This window comes from Sturnira hondurensis, unplaced genomic scaffold (genome assembly GCF_014824575.4).
Source record: "Sturnira hondurensis isolate 20B ecotype Veracruz unplaced genomic scaffold, ASM1482457v3 Scaffold0020119, whole genome shotgun sequence".
NCBI lineage: Eukaryota > Metazoa > Chordata > Mammalia > Chiroptera > Phyllostomidae > Sturnira > Sturnira hondurensis.
The window spans coordinates 5669216-5688421 of NW_028092750.1; the positions used below are offsets into that span (position 1 = coordinate 5669216).

At 56.7% G+C, this 19206-nt stretch overlaps 2 protein-coding genes across 3 annotated transcripts; one reads left to right on the forward strand and one right to left on the reverse strand.

The window, feature by feature from the left end:
* The first annotated feature begins 270 nt into the window (after positions 1–270).
* Positions 271–10771, forward strand: PLVAP (plasmalemma vesicle associated protein). The gene is made up of 6 exons (XM_037028757.1): positions 271–682; positions 3397–3493; positions 3594–4306; positions 6204–6261; positions 6363–6441; positions 10127–10771. Exons 1-6 carry the CDS (start codon positions 314–316, stop codon positions 10131–10133), a joined length of 1323 nt encoding a protein of 440 aa, XP_036884652.1. The 5' UTR covers positions 271–313; the 3' UTR covers positions 10134–10771.
* A 2782-nt stretch (positions 10772–13553) lies between these two features.
* GTPBP3 (GTP binding protein 3, mitochondrial) lies at positions 13554–18716 on the reverse strand. 2 transcript variants are annotated; one of them, XM_037028976.1, is made up of 9 exons: positions 18546–18714; positions 17962–18209; positions 17769–17855; positions 17480–17682; positions 17224–17296; positions 16987–17130; positions 16658–16823; positions 16113–16391; positions 13556–15923 (listed from the first exon to the last, which is right to left on the reverse strand). In XM_037028976.1, the coding sequence occupies exons 1-9, from the start codon at positions 18596–18598 to the stop codon at positions 15698–15700; spliced, it is 1479 nt and encodes a 492-aa protein (XP_036884871.1). In that variant the 5' UTR covers positions 18599–18714; the 3' UTR covers positions 13556–15697. The 2 variants fall into 2 exon arrangements, with proteins under 2 accessions (XP_036884870.1, XP_036884871.1); XM_037028975.1 differs by having other exon boundaries at positions 13554–15923; positions 16987–17296; positions 18546–18716.
* Between the last annotated feature and the right edge of the window lie 490 nt (positions 18717–19206).

Sequence of the window (19206 nt, forward strand, 5' to 3'; positions counted from 1 at the left end):
AAAGCCTAGTCACCCAGCTGGTCCCCCACCCAGTGGTAATCAGAGAGGCTGGCAGGCCTTAGTCCCATCCACCCCACCCCACCCTCCCTTCACAGCCTGGGTGGGAGTGTTGAGATAACCCACTGCCCCCTGTTTCCTCTTGGCCAGGAAGGAGCCAGGCAGAGGAAGTATTAAGATGAGTAATATAAACACTCCCCCCAATGGGCGGCAGGGTCCAGAAGGGGCACATCCACTCCGCAGAGCAGAGCAGCCCACAGAGCAGAGCAGCCCGCAGAGCAGCGCCAGCGCACCAGGCGGCAGCCCCGGGGAAGAGATGGGCCTGGCTGTGGAGCACAGAGGGCCCTATTCTCGGGCCGGGGCCAGCTCTCACGGCTGCTGGTATTACTTGCGCTACTTCTTCCTCTTTGTCTCCCTCATCCAGTTCCTCATCATCCTGGGCCTGGTCCTCTTCATGGTCTACGGCAACGTGCACGTGAGCACCGAGTCCAACCTGCAGGACGCTGAGCGCCGGACTGACGGCCTGTACAGCCAGGTCGTGGGGCTCACGGCCAGCCAGGCCAACCTGTCCAAGGAGCTCAACCTCACCACCCGCGCCAAGGATGCCATCATGCAGATGCTGCTGAGCGCCCGCCGAGACCTGGACCGGATCAATGCCAGCTTCCGCCAGTGCCAAGCCGACCGGGTAAGGCCAAGGGCCCGGTGACCCCAGGAAAGTCACCTCACCTCTCTGAGCTCAGTTTCTACATCCACAAGACGGGGAGGCCCAGGCCCTACGTTTTCCCTGAGGAGCCCTAGTGGATCAGCAATGCGTTTCGTTTGTACAAGTATATCCCATGCAATAGCTGGGACATACTGAAAAAACAAACTATTTGCTATCTATCTGAGATTCAGGTGTAACTGGGCGTCAGCCCTGAGCCCATGACTTAATATCAAAAAGCACTCCGAATGTGCCAGCGGCAAAAACACTGCACCCAAGAATTGGCCAAGTAAAAACTCAGAACTTTTGGTTCTTTCTTAGTAATAAGTATGAATGGCCTGTATTTGTCTCATACTACTGTCTGCTCCTGAAATATTGTCTCATTGCCGAAGCCTGAGAGGTAGGGAGAAACTCTAAGCCCTTTTGCAGATGAGGAGATGGAAGCTTGAGAAGGGGGCAGCTTTCCCTAGGAGGCAGAAGCAGGCGGCCCCCAGGAAAAAGTCACAGCGGCACAAGAGGGATCTCACAGGGACTCTCACCTGCTCGGGCTCCCATCCAACTCACTGGGCAATCACCCATGCTCACTCTCACACGTGCCACACTCATGATCTGTCTGTGGAGGTTTTGGTACCAGAGGCGCTGAGCAGGGGGCTCTCCCCTTGGGCCTTGGCTGGGATGGGGAAGAAGGCTGAGTGGGGGTAGCCTAGCGTTTTCCCACAGGAGGGGTCCTGGCTGGCTGGTGTGGGAGATGCAGCCGGGGTAGGGGAGGATAAGCCTCTGCTGGATCCTCACACCCCCAGCCCTCCTCGCTGGACAGAGTGCGCCAGGAAGGGCCACGTCTCCCCTTCTCAGACCCCAGGGCAGGGCATGTCGCCGCAGACTCCCAAATGGGTTCAGGTGCCCCTGAGACGCCCAGAATGGGGAGACTCCCTCCTCAGACCCCAGAGCAGGCTGGTACCCCTCATACTCCCAGAGCAGGGTGGGTCCCTCTTAGACTCCAGAGCAGGGCAGGTCTCCCCTCAGACCCCCAGGGAAGGATGGCTCCCCATCAGGCCCTCAGATGGGATGAGTCTTCCCTTCAGATGCCACAGCAGGGCAAAATGGGGAGAATTCCCCCTCAGGCCCCCCAGGCCCCTTCAGGCCCCTTGGAAGTATGGGGAATCCCCCCCAGACCCCCAAATGGGGCAGGGGACGAAGCAGGGCGGGTCCCCCGACAGACCTCTGGCATGGGGCACAGGGCCCCTCAGGCTCCAAGGGCAGGGCTGTGCACTTCCCCAAGCCCCCAACCCGGGTGGGGTGGGCCCCTCCATCGTCTCACCCCCTGGGAATCTGGATCATCCAGGACACGCCCCATGTCCAGCAGTCCAGCCGAGGAGTCCTGAGCAGAGAATCAGGGTCGTGCAGGACTAGACGCATGCAAGCACCCAAAAACTCTGCCTCCATCCCAAGAGGCCAGAGATCTCAGAATCCGGACCTTCATGGCTTGGAATTTTGAAAAACAGGCTTTCATTCCCTTCGAGTTGACAAATTCCTCTGGGCTGGAACCCCTCAGGGTTTTCTCTTGAGGCGACCCTGGGTCCCATGCCCCCACCCCCGGGGGGAGGGTGCTGGTGGCCGTGGGGCAGCCCCGGCCCCGCCCCAGCCACTCTCCCACTGCACCAGCGTCTGATGGTAGCAGATATGAACCTTGGTCTTTCCCCAGTTCTGTCGGTGCCGAGAAACGTGCTTTTTCTTAAACTGTGTGCAAGCGCAGCTGCATTTCCGGTCCTGAGATCCTGGGAGAGAAAGACTTGGACTCGGTGATTTTTTTTAAGGTCTGCCCACTGCCACCTGTGTCAAGGTGCCAGGACCCAGGATGTGGGTCACTTGCTCTAACCGGATGCTGGCCTCTCTCACTTTGTGTTCGGCTTCATCTCACTCCAGCTCCCCCTGCAGCCCCTTCCCCTCCCCTGGCTCAGGCTTGTGAAGGCAGAGGTGACTGAAGCTTCCCAAGCTGCTCCGATGTCCCCTCAGCCCCAGGGCACAGGGCCCGCTTCCTCAGGACGAGGAGTGACAGAAAGACACACCCCTGTAGTCTTCAGTATTTACTTGTTATGTTTCTATGGAGGGTTCCATTCTGAAGTTCAGAAGGCAGGGCCTTTGCTAAATTGGGAAAGCTTAATTCACGTGCCATGTAACTGACCCACTTAAAGCATCCAGTTCAATGATTTTTAGTGTACTCACAGAGCTGTGTGACCATCACCACAAATAATTGTAGACTGGTTTTCATCCCCCTATGAGGAGACCCATCCCTATTAGCAGACACTCCACATTTGTCCCTCCCCGAAGCCCTTGGGAACCGTTCATCTGCTTTCCATCTCATGGATTTGCTTATTCTAAACACTTTATCTAAAGAGAACGGACACTGTGTGGCCTTTTGTGACCGACTTCTGTCACTCAGCATCATGTTTCCAAGGCTCAACCACACGGTAGCCTGGCCCACCGCCTCCTTCCTTCTCATGCCAAATCGTATTAACTGTAACAACACTTGAAGGTCAGGTCAGCTTTCCCTACACAGGAGCCACGCTCTCAGGAACTGGGCAAAACCAGGCGGCCATCTGGGTGCTGGATCTGGGGCTCCAGCCCCAAGGATCTGGGCAGCCCAGGGTCAAGAGGCCCACAGACCCCTCTGAGCTCTGTCCTGTGTCCCATCTGGGCAGGTCGTCTACGTGAACAGCCAGAGGTACATGGCTGCCATTATCCTGAACGAGAAGCAATGCCAAGAACAACTCAAGGAGGCTAACAAGAGCTATGACAGTGAGTGGCTTGGGCAGTGGCGGGACAGGGTGGTGGCCTCCCCATCCAGTTTCTGGGCAGCCTCCCAACTTTCTGGAGTCTTATCGTCCTGTACCTGTAGCCTCACTCCTCCTGCTGAACCAGAAGTCCAAGATGCTAGAGGTGGAGCTGGCCAAGGAGAAGGCTCTGTGCACCAAAGACAAGGAAAGCCTGGGGCTGAACAAGCGGCTGGCGGAGGAACAGCTGGTAGAGGGCAGCAAGGCCCAGGAGCAGCTGCGGCTGGAGCGACAGCTGGCCATGGATCAGCTGCAGAAGGTGAAGGCCCTCTGTCTTCCACTGGAAAAGGGCAGGTTTGAGATGGACCTGCGCAACCTCTGGAGGGACTCTCTGATCCCGCGCTCCCTCGACACGCTGAGCTACAGCGCGTACCATCCCCTTGGCTTGGATTTGGCCTCTATACGGAGAACCTGTGACCACATGCCTACCCTTATGAGCACTAAAGTGGAGGAGCTGGCGCAGAACCTGCGAGCTGGCATTGAGCGTGTGGCCCGCGAGAACTCAGACCTCCAGCGCCAGAAGCTGGAGGTCGAGCAGAACCTGCGGGCCAGTCAGGAGGCCAAGGATAAGGCGGAAAAGGAAGCGCAGGCCCGGGAGGCCAAGCTCCAGGCCGAGTGCACCAAGCAGACCCAGCTAGCACTGGAGGACAAGGCGGCACTGCGGAAGGAGAGAGACAGCCTGGCCAAGGAGCTGGAGGAGAGGAAGCAGGAGATTATGCAGCTTAAGATGCATCTCGATGTCAGAAACTCGGCCCTGGACACCTGCATAAAGGCCAAGGTAGGCTGACAGCCCTGGATTCGAGTGGCATTGGGTTGGGCCTAGAGGCCAAACTGGTGATGACGTTTAACTTGGGTTTGAGGTTGGTTTGCGTTTGTATGAGTTAGGACTCACTTCAGAGTTTTATCGACATTAGCACAGGGGCCAAGTGTGAAATGGGATCAACGCCAGGGGAGAGGGCAGGGTTAAGACTGGAGTCGGAGGTGGGGTGGGCTGTTGGGCCCAGGGTTGAGTGAGGGGCGAACCTAGAGTACCGGTTGCTTTGTGATCCGGTTGCTTTGTGATCCGGCTGAGTTGAGGCATTGAGGGTGGACTTACAGTTTAGGGAAGGGTCGCACATTGGTGGGTATTGAGTGTGGAGTTGGTTTAAGGATTATGGTTGTGTACCCACATATTGGCATTAAGATCGGGGTGGAGTTTGACATTGAGAATGACACTGAGGAAGGGTTAAGGATTGCAATGGAGTTCAGGGCAGCTGGATGGGCCTCAACACTGGTTTAGGGTGAAGACCAGGGATTCACTGAGGGTTGGCATCAGGGTCGGGCAGGGACTGTGTGAGTCGAGTCAGAGGGTGGGGGCAATGGATCAGGGCTCCGAGTGGCCCAGTGCAGGGATCCAGCGAGGGTTCGGGCAGGTCTGGGGAAAGGCTTGGCGGGATGTTGAGTTTGTGTTCAGCGTTGGGTCAAGGCGAGTCCCGGGTGACTGCCATGTCTAGAACTGGTTTGGGTTAGTTTTAGGTTTCATCTCACTAGTCTTAGAATTGGGATTGAGTTTGGAGTTTGGGTTACAGGAAAGGTTTAAAAATTGGGTCAGGGGTCTCATGCACGGAGCAGTGGGTCCAGGGTTGGGGGTGTGAATCTGGGATGTCAGTGGCACCGGGATTGGGTTGAAGCACCGAAGCTGGAGTTGAGGCTCAGGCAGGTGCAGGTGGCTGGTGGGTCTAGAGATGGTTAGAAGTTTGGGGCCAAAAGTGGATTTAGGATTTCAGGGGCAGGAGGAGAAGCAGGGATTAACGCTGACCGTGAGTCTGGGCGTGTTCGGATGGCTGTGTGCGCGCTGAGTTGGGCTGGCACATGGGGATGTGTTTGAGGTGAGGAAGCAGGTGACCCTGGGTTAGGGTGGGGGTACCCTGGGGGGATGGTGGAGCTCAAGGCTGGATCTAGAATAGAAGATGTGCGGATGCTGATCTGGGGAGAACAGGGCGGGGCTCTGTCTCAGATAGAGGCTGGGGCGCCTAAGTTGAGTTGGGACTGACTGTGACCTTGGGAATGTATTTATGGGCGGACACAGGGGAATCCTAGGGCTGGGGCTGGGGCGGTGGCATTGGGGGTGGATCTTTCATAGTGGCTGGGTCTAGGTGAAAGGTTAGGGTCAGAGTTAGGTCTAAAGTTGGATCGGATCGGGTTTGCCATTGGGATTGTGTTTAGGTCAGGGTCTGATTCTAATGAAATCTCCATTTTCATGTTGAGATCAGATTTTAAGAAATTTGAGTTCAGAGCTGGTTTTGGATTTCAGGTTTGAGGGGATTGGCTCAAGGTGTCTGAGGCCTGGCAGTAAGACTTGGAGTCCAGGGGTTACAGAGTGGACAACTGCAGTCTGCAGGGGCACTGGGTCAGGTGGGTGGACTGGGGGGGGGTGTCCGTGGGGGCCAGCCCTGCAGAGGGGGGTCTCTGGGGAGTGAAGCCAGTCCCTGGAGTCCGAAGTCACTCAAGGGCAAATGGGCCCAAGTGATGAATATGCATTGCTCAGTACCTGTGTCCCCCATGTGCACCTGTCCATTTCTCCCCCTTGGGAGGACCTCAGAGCCAGTCTGCAAGGGCGAGGGGCAGGAATCTCCCCAGCACTCTGGCTCAGGGGTCCCAGCATCTACCAACCTCCCTTTACCTTCTCCTCGCAGTCGCAGACGGGGCCTGTGCCAAGACCTATTGGACCTGCCCCCAACCCCCCGCCCATCGGTGAGTGAGGGCAGAGCCGGGAAGGGGGCTGCTGCCCATCCCTAGCTCAGGGGAAGGGGCCCCTAAGGCAATAGGCTGGGCCTAACCCCCTCTCTCGGCAGACCCAACTGGCCTGGAGGAATTCAAGAAGAGGATCCTGGAGTCCCAGCAGCTCTCTGCAGGCAACGCAGCCCCATCCAGGTGAGGCACTGCACAGGTTGCGGTGTTCAGTCTCAGGGCTTTGGTCTCGGGACTAAGGGTGGAGGGAGGCTCAGCTCACACTTGCTGCTTCCATTACTGAGTGCCAGCTGTGTACCAGGCCTTATGCTGGGCCCTGAGGACACAGCAGTGACCAAGATGCATGTGGTTCTACTCATGAGCCTCCAAGTAGGGAGCCAGAGAGACAGCGATGGAGCCGTGGTGAGAAGTGTGACCGAGAGCCTACAATTATTAGGTGTTTAGTGTGAGCCTGGCGCAGTTCTAACACTCTGCACGGTTAACTCATTCAGCCCATCAGCGGGTGAGCTACCGTTACTCCCACTTTCTGGATGAAGAGTGAGGCACAGAGGGGTGTGCGTCACACTCTAGGTAGCCCAGCGAAGGAGCAAGCTGGGACATGAGCCCAGGTGATCAGACTCCAGATAGGCCAGGGAGGGCCCCGGTGAGCCGAGGACCCCTGAACTAGAGGGGACGCAGGAGCAGGCCTGGGGAGGGCAGGGAACAGCTCTCCAGGTGGCATGAACAGCCGGGGAGAAGATCCAGTGGCCTGGCCCTGGGTCGGGGAGGGAGGCTGCAGTGGAAGGAGGGAACAGGGAGAGCAATATGTAAGGGTGACCTTGGGCCTCTCACTTTCTACTTCTACAAAAATGGGGGCTTCTGAAATCAAGGGCACGGAAATGCTTTGCCAACTGAAGTGCTGCCCAGCGGTGGCTAGGGCGAGGGTCCAGGGGCCTCGGCAAGGGGTCTCAGGGGCAGCTGGCCCACGCTCGGGTCTGGGCTCCACGCCTCCCAGAGCTGACACTCTGCACATCACCGGGAAGGAAATTCCGGCCACCACCCCAGGAACTAACCACCTGTGCTCCCCGCTAGACAGAGGCCACACCCCCTTTCAGAAACACACCGCTGGCCCAGGACCTGGGGATCCTCAGTCCCATTTGCTCTTTAGGGACCCGAGGTTGAAGGGGTGCTGAGATTTTAAGTCAGACCTTCGGACCCCAAAGCCTGTGGTTTCACCACCGGACTGTTGTCCACCTGGGTCCATTTCTATCTCAGGGCGCTCAGTGGGGGCCTGGGGTCCAGATGTCCGTCCTCAACAGCCTGAGGTTCACCACAGGTGCCTCCTTCTCCACTGTACGTCCCCTCCCTCCACCGGGAGTTCACCCCGTTAGGAACGGGTCTCCTTGTTCCAAAGGCGCTGCCTGGGCAAAGCCCCTCAGCCCCAGGCGGCCTGCAGAGAGGGGAGTGAGAGGGCAGGAGAAGCCCCTGCTCGGGGCAGACAGGTTTCCTTTCTCCATCTTGGCCTGAAGCCATCGTGGTGAGGAAGGAGGTTCTATTCTTATCCCCATTTCGCAGAGAGGGTACTAAGGCCCCAGGGAAGGGATCAGCCCAGGCATCATGCGTCAGCAAGTCAGGGCCCGAGCCAGGCCTGTCCAGGTCCCAGCTGAGACGGGGAAGTTCTTGACATTGTTTACCCCAAATACCATCCCCTGTTAAGAAAACAATGCCCTCTTCAGCCCGGGCCCCTCCTGCTTATCTCTGCAGGGTCTCAGGAAGGGCCTCTGGCTCCCTGAGCTCCTGCCCTTGAGAAAGGGGCCGGGGACAAGCAGGCCAGGGCCATCCGCTCTGGGGCCAAGTCCTGACTGGGCCAGCCACTCAGCGGGTAACTGCAGGCAATCACGGGCTGAGGAACCATAACACCCAGATTTTAGGTATGCCCAATCAGGGGCCAGGCCTGAGGTCCAGCGTCAATTCACCCACCCCACATTCTAGGAGCTGGTTTCCCTTTCAGCCTATTGCTCTGCACCTGGAGAAAAATCCGCCGGCGTTAGCTCACCCCACCCTCGGCCTCCCACCCGCCTGCTGCGCTGGTATTCTGAGTGAGGGCAGGCCCAGGGCCCGGCATCTGTAGGGCTTGAGCGCAAGATCCTGCTTCTTACTTACACATTTTTCTGGGTCATGTTCTATCAATGGCGAGTGCATGACTTTTCCTACGCTTGGTAAGATTGGGTGTCCAGGGGAGGTCAATTTCATGAATAGAAAGAAAACAGTTGAGATGAAGACATGTCAAGAAAATACTGGTTTAGGGGCCATATGGCTGGAGGTGGGAGAGTCACACTGTGGAAGGTCGGGGATGAGAGTTCAGCCTGGTTCTAAGCCGAGCACACAGGAAGCGTCGCTTGAGTTTGTTGCCATTGAAGTTATGGTTTGTTCACTGAACATATATTTCTTAAACTGCTGCTGGGCGCCTGACACAGGCGCGAATGAGGTGCAGAAACTCACGCTTTCGTGGGGCTCACATTTTCGTGGGGAGATGGATAATAAACCAGATGAATGAGTCATTATAAGGCCCTGTGGTGATGATGGGCAAGACAGAACAGGGATGAGAGAGTGTGAGGAAGTTAGGATTTTCCAGGGCGGGTGGGGTGCAGGGCAGCAGGACAGGCTTCCTTGAAGAGGTGACTTTTGAGCATAGAACCAAAGGAGGTGAGGCAGGAGCCACTGGGGGGAGGGCATTCCTGGGGAGAGCACACCAGGCTGAGAGCACAGTCTGTGCAAAGACCCTGAGGCAGAGCCACGTCTGGTGAGTTTGAGTGAGGAGGCTGATGCGGCTGGAGCTGATCAAGGGGGCAGGGTAAGATCAAGGAGGTGACAAGGGGACAGTTTAGGCAGGGCTCTGTGGTGAGGACACTGCTGCCAGCAGAGGAGGCTGTGACCTGATTCAGGGGGCAGCACCCTCTGGTCTGGTTGGGGGTGAAGGCGGGAGTCAGGGATCAGCGTGAAGCCGACTGACCACACTGGTCCAGGGCAGCAACAGGAGTCCAGGAGCCTTGGTCTGAACAACGGGTAGGGGCAGCCCTGCCCCGGAGACTGGCTCGCATGAGTGAGTGAAGCACGGGCGTCAGACAGAGGCTGAGCTGGGGAGGGTGGACCAGAGCCAGCAAAGGAACGTGAGGCTGGGGCCCCAGGGGAGAGCCAGGGAAGGAAGGGAGGGGGCCAGCGGAAGCGGACTTGGCTGTGGCCCCCTCCTCCCCCACCAGGAAATAGCCTCTGCACCAACCCCTGACCCCTCGGGAGAACCTTTGCCAGGCCAGGGGGAAGGGCATTCCCGACAGCAGCAGGATGGCTCCCGCCAAGGGGGCGGAGTGGAACAGGGGTAACAGTTCTTGGCATTTGGGGGAACTGTGCGAGGTCTGAGTCCCCGAGAAGAGGCCTGGTGGGGAAGGGTGGATGAAGAGATCTAGAAGTCTAGATCAAGAGATGGCTCTGTCCCAAGGGCCTGGGGGCGGGCCCTGGAGAGCAGGTGAGTAGGGGCCACTCCTTAGAAAAACCCTCCTGGGAATGAATGTGTGGGTGTGGGTGTGGGCAGGGCAAACTCTCAGGACCCCCAGGGCCTTAGGGAGCAAAGACGACAGTCAGACTGCAGCAGAGGTCTGGGGCACAGGAGGGGGGCCCTCTGAACCTCAGCCTTCTATTCTGCACAATGAAGAGGCGTGAGTCTCAGTCCCACCATCCCAAAGACACTCAACAAGTAGGAGTCCATTGGGGGATTGAACCCCAAAGGCACAAGAGTCCTTGGCAGCGTCAGGGGGCCGGGCGCTAGGAGGAGGCAAGCCCAGGTGAGGTTCGTCCTTCTGACTGCTTCATTCCCGTTTCCTTTCTGCCCCAGTGGCTGAGCAGGCTCCAGGCCCCGAGGACGGAGGGGTGGCCCTGACTCACCGGTCTGCAGACCTGTTGCAGCGAGACACCCACGGCGTGGGACGCAGCAAGAGCTGCAGTCAGGCGACCTCCACACACACACACCACAGTGGGCACCCTTGGCCTGCGCCCCACACTCACCTCCCCACCCAGACCCAATACTCTCACAACCCACACCACACAATCCCTCACCCACAGATGCCACAATGACAGCCCACGGAGACACAGTAATGATGTCACACAGATATGTGACATGACACACATTTCTGCCAAACCCTTACCCAGTGTCACAGCCTGCACACACACAGCCCTGCACACACAGCCCTTCGCCCCTCCCCACAACCTTCTGATTCTCTTATCTCCTGGTGCTTCCTCACCCACAGCCCTTCAGGCCTGGCGAAGTGAGAACAGGAAGACATTCACCTCCATCCCCGGGAGACTTTCCAGACCCTCCTCCAACACCAGGGAGCCTCTGGTCCAAGGGCAGATTAGCCCGATAGCCCCATCAGGGCCAGCAAGAGCTCAGCTCCTTCACTCCCTCTCCCCCCACACCCTGCCTGTGGTCCCTATAAAATGTTAGTGGCACTAAATAAATGTTATCAATCCCTTCAAAGACTCCAGAGCCTTGGTTTATGCTTTGAAATGACACCACCTGGCCTTGAGCAAGAGAAAGACTAGAAAGGAGATGAAAGCTGGAGGACCCCTGTCCACACCTGCCCCAGCGTCCCAGGGCCAGGAGACCCAGAACAACGATGGGGACACCAGTGTCCCCCACGTCTGGGCATCTGCGTGTGGGAAGATGCAGCATTGTAGTCAGTTTCTTTAAGACAGCAGATACTCACACAGCAGATTCTTATGGAGCAGATTATCCCTTTGCAGCTTTCATTTTTCTAGATTTGCAAAGATTCCCCCAAGTCTTGACAACGTTTGTTGCGGTTACCACAGCCTGTCGTGAATTGCAGGAACTCCTCCTTGCCAAAATTATTCCAGGAACAATATCACAAAAGTCTCAGGCCATTTGTTTTGTTTTGTTTGTGGCAAGCCGGGATGTCAGAAAGTTCACCGGTCTGCTTTGGGAGCGCTTCAACTCCATGACCAGGTGGCGGGGAAGGCACATTAGAGGAACACAGGGAAACCACAGCGCACCCAGCAGACTTGGGAAACAGGCTTCAAGTCCCTACTGCCCACTGTGGGTAAAGGCGTAAAAAAAGGCGGGGCGTGGACATCTTCCTACAGAACTGGTGTAAATGAAAATCTTGTCATAGCTCTTCTGGAAATTAGTTTGGCAATACGTAAAAAAGCTAAAGATCTACCACCCTGGCCGGTGTGGCTCAGCTGGCTGGCACGTCACCCTGCAACCCAAGGGTTTCGTGTTCGATTCCCTATCAGGGCACATACCTAGCTGGTGGGTTTGATCCCCAGTCTAGGCCCATATGGGAGGCAACCCATCAACGATTCTCTCACATCGACATTTCTCTCTCTCTCTCTCTTCCTCTTTCTCTAAAAGTGATGACAAATGTCCTCAGGTGGGGATTTTAAAAAAAAAGGAAAGAGGCACCAACCCTTTGACCCAGTCACCCCACTCCTGGTGCCTTATCCCTGAAACATAAAAACTCCAGGGGAAAAAAAGCAAACGGCCACCAATGGAATAAACAACCTAAAAATTGTCATCTAGAATCTCAGCTTGTACCCCCCACCCCCACCCCCACTGACCTTGATTCCCTCCCAGTCGTCCCAGTCCCCTGTCCCCTGGAACTCCGGGGGGGAGGGGGATGAGTCATGAGGAGCTGGGGCTGGCAGCTCACGCTTGGGGCAGGCACGTCTGGAGGGACAAAGGAGCGATACTTCCTGGATGCGGAAGTGCGGGTGACAGACAGCTGCTGCAGGAAACGCTCGGCTGGAGCCCCGCCAGGTTAGGGCAGGGGGGTTCGCCAGGGCAGGCGCCCAGACAGACCAGTCTGGAGGCCCCAAGGAAGTGGGGACATCCCTGTGACCCTGAGCCTACTGCCTGGGCAGCCTGAAGTCCTGGCCTGCTGACACGGGCCAGTCCCAGCAAACGTAAGACGCCAGTTTGGGTCTGGAGGCAGACATGTGGGATTCAAATCTTGACTCGGTCCGTAACAGCCTCCATTTTCTCATCTGAGAAATGAGTGTGACATAATCGCCCTGAACTCTCTGGACACACAGGCACAGGTCTCTTACTCTTGGTTGGTCTATCCCATCCAGAGTACCCCGGAATGTCCTCCCTGCAGCGAGCCCCATCCAGCCCCCCCAACGCCTGGACCTCAGTCTCTGTGTCTGCTCTGGTCCCCATGCTGGTCCAGAGGGACTTTCTGTCGCAGGATCTGACCTCAGCTCTCTGCTCACACAGCTCCCTACTACCCTGGGCACTAAGTCTAGTTCCTCATCTCTGTTGTACCCCCCTCGCCCCATTAACAATGAACCCCCGCTCCAGCTGTCCTGGACATTTATTTCTCTGACGAGAGTCACGGACTTTTTAAAATCCTCACCCAAGGGTATGTTCATTGATTTTTTAATTTTTTTCATGTTACTTATTTATTTTTAGAGAGAGGAAAAGAGGAGAGAAACATGGATATGCAAGAGGTACACTGATTGGTTGCCTCTTGCACACTCCTAACTGGGGAGCTGGCCCGCAACCCAGGTGTGTGCCCTGACTGGGAATTGAACTGGCAAATTTTTGGTTCATGGGCTGGCATTTAATCTACTGAGCCATACCAGCCAGGGCTGATTTTTTAAAAAGACTGTATTTATTTACTTTTAGAGAGAGGAGAAGGGAGGGAGAAAGAAAGGGAGAAAAACATCAATGCATAGGAGATACATCAATCGGTTGCCTCTCGCATGCCCCCAACTGGGTACCTGGCCCACAACGCAGGCACGTGCCCTGACTGGGAATTGAACATGGTGACCTTTCAGTTCACAGGCCGGCACTCAATCCGCCGAGACACACCAGCCAGGGCCAGACTAACTCTTTTTTTTTTTTTAATTTATCTTTAGATGGGAAGGGAAGGAGAGAGGGAGAGAAATATCAATGTATGGTTGCCTCTCGTGAGTACCCTGCTGAGAACTGGCCTGCAACCCAGGCATGTACCCTGACTGGGAACTGAACCGCGATCCTGTGGTTCGCAGGCCCGTGCTCAATCCACTGAGCTACACCAGCCAGGGCCCAGACTGACTCTTAATTGTAACTTGTGCTGTGCCCTCAGACTAGAATGCCTTTTCTTACCTGACAAATTCGTTTTCCTCCAAGGCCTGGCCCCAGAGATCCCACCTTCAGACAGCCTTTCTGGATGCCCTAAGTGTAGCCCTGACTGTCCTGGTGTCTCCCCAGCCCCATCCCTCCATCCCTCACTCCCCAGCCCCATCCCTCCATCCCTCACTCTGATCCTGATTCTCCCTAGAGGACTGGCGTAAATGAAGCTCCAATTCACCCAGGCTTGGTGACTCTCCAGGGAGAGGGCAGGGACTGAGTACCAGTTAGGAGCAATTGGCAGACCCCCTCTGTGACCCTGTGGTCCAGCTGCCGGGTGACGTTCTGACTCTTCAGGGATTTCCTGTGACCTCTATAAATAACCCCCATGGCTGCTTCCCACAAATTGCCTCACCCTTCTTGGAAAAAAAGGACTGTAGCCAAGGACCTCGGTCCAGCCGAGTGCCAGCACCTAGGGGAAGGCAGGTGGGGGGGGGGGTGGGCCCAGGCATCCTGTCCCACGAGCGTCTCGCTCCCCACCTGGATGCTGCTAGCCCCTCCCAGGAGCCCCCCAGAAGCCCCATGCCATGACACATGGACCCCCACTCCCACTAGATCCACATTATTGCTTTTCTCCTCTGGGCATCAATTCTTTTCTGCAGAATGTACTCAGCTCCCTGAGTAACCCTTTCTGTCCAGGAGCCCTGCTTTCGGGGGCAATCCGAGCTGCTGAATAAGCAAAGAATCAACAAATAGCGACACACTGCAATGAAGTCTATGGAGACTTGAGGTCAGGGTGTCCCCTTTAGCTGGATGGCTGGAGCCTCCTGAAGACCCTCTCATAGGGCCTGGACACCTCCCAGCCTCCTATCACATGTCCCCTGGAATCTAAAAGCTTGTGTCTTCAACCACTGGAGGCTGATCCTGACTCTATTTGAGACTCAGTTTCTGCTTCTGGAAAGGGGAGTTGACTACTCTTGAGCCATCAGGCAGGTGTGGCAGCCTGGATTCTCACAAGCTTAAGGGGCTGCAGCTCTGCACCTGCTTTGTTAGAGCAAGGCGCCCTCTGCTGGTTCGTCATCACCATAGCAGTCCCCCCATCTCAATCAAAGGCCTCACTGGAACTCACCTCCTTCCTCTCTCCCCCTCACTCACTCTGCTCCAGCCACACCGGCCACCTCACTGTTCCTTGAACACGTGGTGACGTTCCACCTCAGGACCTTTGCACATGCTGTGCCCTTTGCCTGAGACACTGTCACAAGCTTCCTCCCTCTGGTTTCCTTTTTGCCATTCAGATGTCAGTGCCTAGGCCACCTCTGCTCTGCAGGGCATCCAGCCCACATGTCCCTAACCAAGTCATGTCCCCTCATTTTAAGTTCACACAGCAGACACCAGACCTCACTGGAGGAGCTATGTCTCTAACAAGGGGAGCAGCGATGCCTGCATGTTTCTGCCCACGTTCCCAGCATCCTGCACTCGGCCTACTGCACAGAAGGCACACAGCGGACTCAAGTTAGCGTTGAAAGACCTACATGCAAGGACCAAAGCTGGGGACCTCCGGCGACCAGCTACCACTCTGAGTGTGTTCCCTCACCTCTAGAACTGCCCGCCACGTTCCACTGGTGTGAAGAACCAGTGAATGATGTGTACCATTCTAGACTATGGCAGGCGCTTGATAAATATTCACTAAGTTAGTAAATGAATGAGTGAGTGCATCGGTGCAGACTAAGCTTGGAAAGGGAGTAGGGCCCCCAGGATTTTGTCAGTCACTTTTAAGAAACAAGAGACAAAGTTTCAAGGCTAACACTACAAAAAGAATGACGAGTTGCAGAGCATTAAAGAACTCAATGTACATCTAAAATACAAGTAAAACAGGCGCATCCGCAAGTATGCAAACAGAGAAAGTTCTAGAAGGACACAAGTTATGCTGTGACACCAGTGGCGGTGGGGGGCAGGAGGAGGAGGAGCTCCATATTTAAACATTGCCGGATCACCTGAATTTTTTTCCTTTGGTATTTAAAAAATAAATTAAAAACTATAAAACAAAGACCCCTGAGACCCTCGCACCCACTCCCCTCAACCTTTCACGGCTACTCCTCCAGCATCGGGTGCCCAAAGAGACCGTAGTTCAGCCCCACTCCAACCCCAGGGCCTGAACCCCCAGCAAGTCCCTGTGAGGGAGTATGGCCAGCTAGAGCTGGGTTACGACCAGCCACAGGTCGCTCACTCACTGTTTTTGCAGTCAAGTTCTTCCCTGGGAAGTGAGAATCTCACTTGGCCTAGGCTATTCCCAGATGTCTCAAGACTTCTGGGCATCCGTCCACACTGGTCCCCTCACTTGCCCACACAGAAGTCCTGGAAGATGATGTCTAGGATCTCTTCAGTGCCCCCTCCACTGGTGAGGCAGGCCAGGTGCCCTCGGGCGATCCGCAGTGCCTCAGCCGCCAGGGCAACATCTTTAGCTTGCTTGTAGTGGCCAAGGGCTTCCAGGCAGCCCTGGAGGTGATGCTGGTGCCTTGCCCTCGTCAGAAGTGGTGGGCCTGTGGATGGGTCCCCACACCTGCAAGAGACAGAGAACATGGTCTCTTTTAACTTTGCAACCACCACTCAAAGTGGGGATGGTCATACCCATTCTGCAGATAAAGAAACTGAGCCTGCAGGCAGGTATGTGCCCAGAGCCCCAGCTAATCCCCCACTTGAACTTGGGTGGAAGCTATGGGGTGGTGTGGGGTGAGAAGGTGAGGCTCACACTGCAGTCAGCTCCTTCCTCAGTGCCTCCAGGAGGCCATCCAGCCCCTCCCCAGTCAAGCAGGACATAAGCAGGTGAGGGGACAGTTCAGGACTAAGGTCTGGGTCCCCAGCGAGTAGCAGGTCCGACTTATTCAGCACCAGCAAGAGGCGCTGGCTGTTCCCATTATGGCTCTGAGCTATCGTGGGGGTGACAACCGTGTCCAGGAAGTTGCAGGTAGACGGAGAGGCCAGGTCAGAGGCGTCCAGCACAGCCAAAATGAGGTCAGCCTGCTCCAGCCTGGGGGAGCAGAGAGAACCAATAGAAGAGTGACCCCAGAGCAAAGCAATCATGGGCATTGGGCGGGGCTAGGAGGGGGGAGCGCTAGGCGGGGAGCAGAGCACGAGGGGCAAGGCAGAATGTGTGGGCAGAAGCCAAACTCTAAGGGCTGCCTTCCCCAAATCACAGAGTCCCCACTTAATTTTCTGATTTAGGAAGAAAAAAAAGTAAATGGAACAGGAAGAGAAAGGGCCCCATTTCCCTCTCCCACCACTCTGTCTGTCTACCTCTCACGGGCACGCCGCACACCCTCCTGCTCCACGGGCCCCTCGCCCTCCCGCAGCCCTGCCGTGTCACTCAGGAGCACTGGGAACCCGGCCAGGTCTACAGGGGTCTCTAGCACATCACGGGTGGTCCCTGGTTCCGGGGACACGATGGACACAGGCTTCCGGCCTGGGAAAGGAAAGAGGGTCAGAGGGCGGGGAGAGGTCAGGGAAGGTGAGTGATCCCCTCTCCCAAGCTCCAGCCCCTGACTAGACACAGCTCTTTCATCCCCCCTGCCCCCTTTCCCACAACTGAACAGCTCAGGCCCGCCCCCTGCCCCTCTTCCACGCACTGAGCAAGTTCACTAAGCTGCTCTTGCCCGCATTGGGGGGTCCTGTGACCACCACGTTAGCCCCTAAGCGGAGCCTCTGTCCGCGCCTGGCATCTCGAAGATGTGCATTCAGTGCCACCTCCAGCCCCTGCACTTGGCTGTCAGCTGTGAATGGAGAAAGCAGAAAGGAGGGAGTGAGGGGGCTTCTGGGGGCTGACACGCCAGGTATCCCCACACCTGACCCCCAGGCAGCCACACCTCGCTCCAAGATACCGTCCTCCAGGTTGTCATCCTCCCCGAAATCGATATAGGCCTCCACATGGGCCAGAGCCTGGGGGAGAGGAGGTATGTGGTGTGGTCACTCAGGAACCCATCCCCAAGCCCTCCAGTTTGCCTAGGTCCAGCCCAACCTAAGGGGCCAGATTGGAAGCTTATAGACCAGAAGTTCTCATGCAGAGGATGGAGGTGGGGTCTCTGAGGCAGAAAATGGCAAATGGTGCAAATTGGGACTTGCCTTAGTGAGGGTCTCCGCCCAGCCATGGCAGAGGTGACCTAGCTCCCCGTCCAGCTGCCGCAGGGCCTGCCGTCGCTGCACCTCGGTTTCCGCATGAATCAGATCTGCCAGCCCCTCCACCTCAGTCAGGCTCAGCTTCCCGTGGGCAAAGGCCCGCCTGGTGAACTCACCCGCCTCCGCAGGCCGCAGCCCTGGCACCCTGCCTGTGGGATGATCCTGGGTACTGAGACCCTGGCCCCCACCCAGGTCCACCGACAGGGCCAGACCTCGAACCCAAGGCTGCACTCACCCAGGGCCTGCAGGACGCCACTCACCACTGCTGGGCCTCCATGCACGTGAAACTCCGCACAGTCCTCACCAGTGAAACTTTGGGGACCTAATGTAGTGAGGGGGAAGGAGGGCACAACCTGAGCAAACGTCTGAAGGGAGTCAACTGAGTCAAGGGAGCTACAGGCGGAGGTTTGGGATCTGGAGACCCTCACCTGGAAACCAGAGCACTAAGGCACGGTCCAGGGGCTCCCCAGAGCGGGGGTCGGTGAGCAGGCGCAGGCAGGCCCTGCGTGCAGGAGGCAAGTCCCGGGGCACCGTTAAACTCCGGAGGGCGTGACCGCTGGCAGGGCCACTGGTCCGGATCACGGCGATGCCACAGCGACCTTGGCCAGAGCTCAGCGCAAAAATGGTGGCTCCGGATCCAGGAGCCGGGGCACCGCTGCCCTGACGCGTGCATGGTCTGGGAAAGAGGAGTGAGTGCTTCTTGGAGGCTCTGCTTCAGAGTAGGCAGGTGGATCCAGGGTTCGAAGGTCGAGAAATGACCCAATTGGAGCCAGTCTCTGCAGTTAGAGGATGGAGACTGGAAGGCCTGAGGCCAGAGGATGACCCGATTAAAGACTCCAAGGCCCAACGACCTAGATGTGGGCTCTGCGGCAGAGGGATGAACAGATACGGGGCTTGGGAGAACTCGAAAGGTTGCTCTACCGCAGGCAACCGAGCCCCCAGGCCCCAGGGAGAGGATTCGGGGCCAAAGCAGCTCCCCACACTGTTATGCCCTTTATCCCGGTCATCCCACCTGGAAGGCCCACGTGCCGCCCGGGCAACCAGGGTCCAGAGGCCCCGCCACATGGATTCTCAGCCTGCGACCCGCCTGTCAGCCCAACCTAAAGGAGTCTTTTCCTGACGGGGCCCCGCCCACTCTACGGCTTGTATAAAGTCCTCAAGAGTTCTCTACTACCATTGGGCGCCTTTAAAGACGTACTATTCACCCACTGAAGATCCTCTTTCCGATTGGCTGCTGCCAGGGAAAGTGGCAGGGGCTGCACGCAGAGGTGCAGCGAAATGGTGTTCCCCTTGGCAACACTAGATCACATTTTTAGGATCCTAGATACCGGAAACGAGGTGGGAGGAATGCAGGCACAGGGCTGTAGGAATTACAGAGAGGCGAGAGTTAGAGTCCCATATTTTCTATCAGGATACTCCGTAGCCTTAGGTGAGGCAAGTGGCCCGGGAGATGAGTTCCGGGGAAACGACACAATGGCGCTGGGCAAATCTTGTCCAAACTTCTGGGAAGGTGCCTACTTGTTTTCCCGGAACTCTCTAGGTTTTCGCTCCTCCCCAGCTTTCCCTCCCGCTGTTCCCTCGCCCCGAATATCCAGCCTCATATGACAAATTCATCCTCGGGGCCTAGCTCCAAGGTGGACTCCTGAAACCCCCAGCGCAGCCCTCTCTTTCCC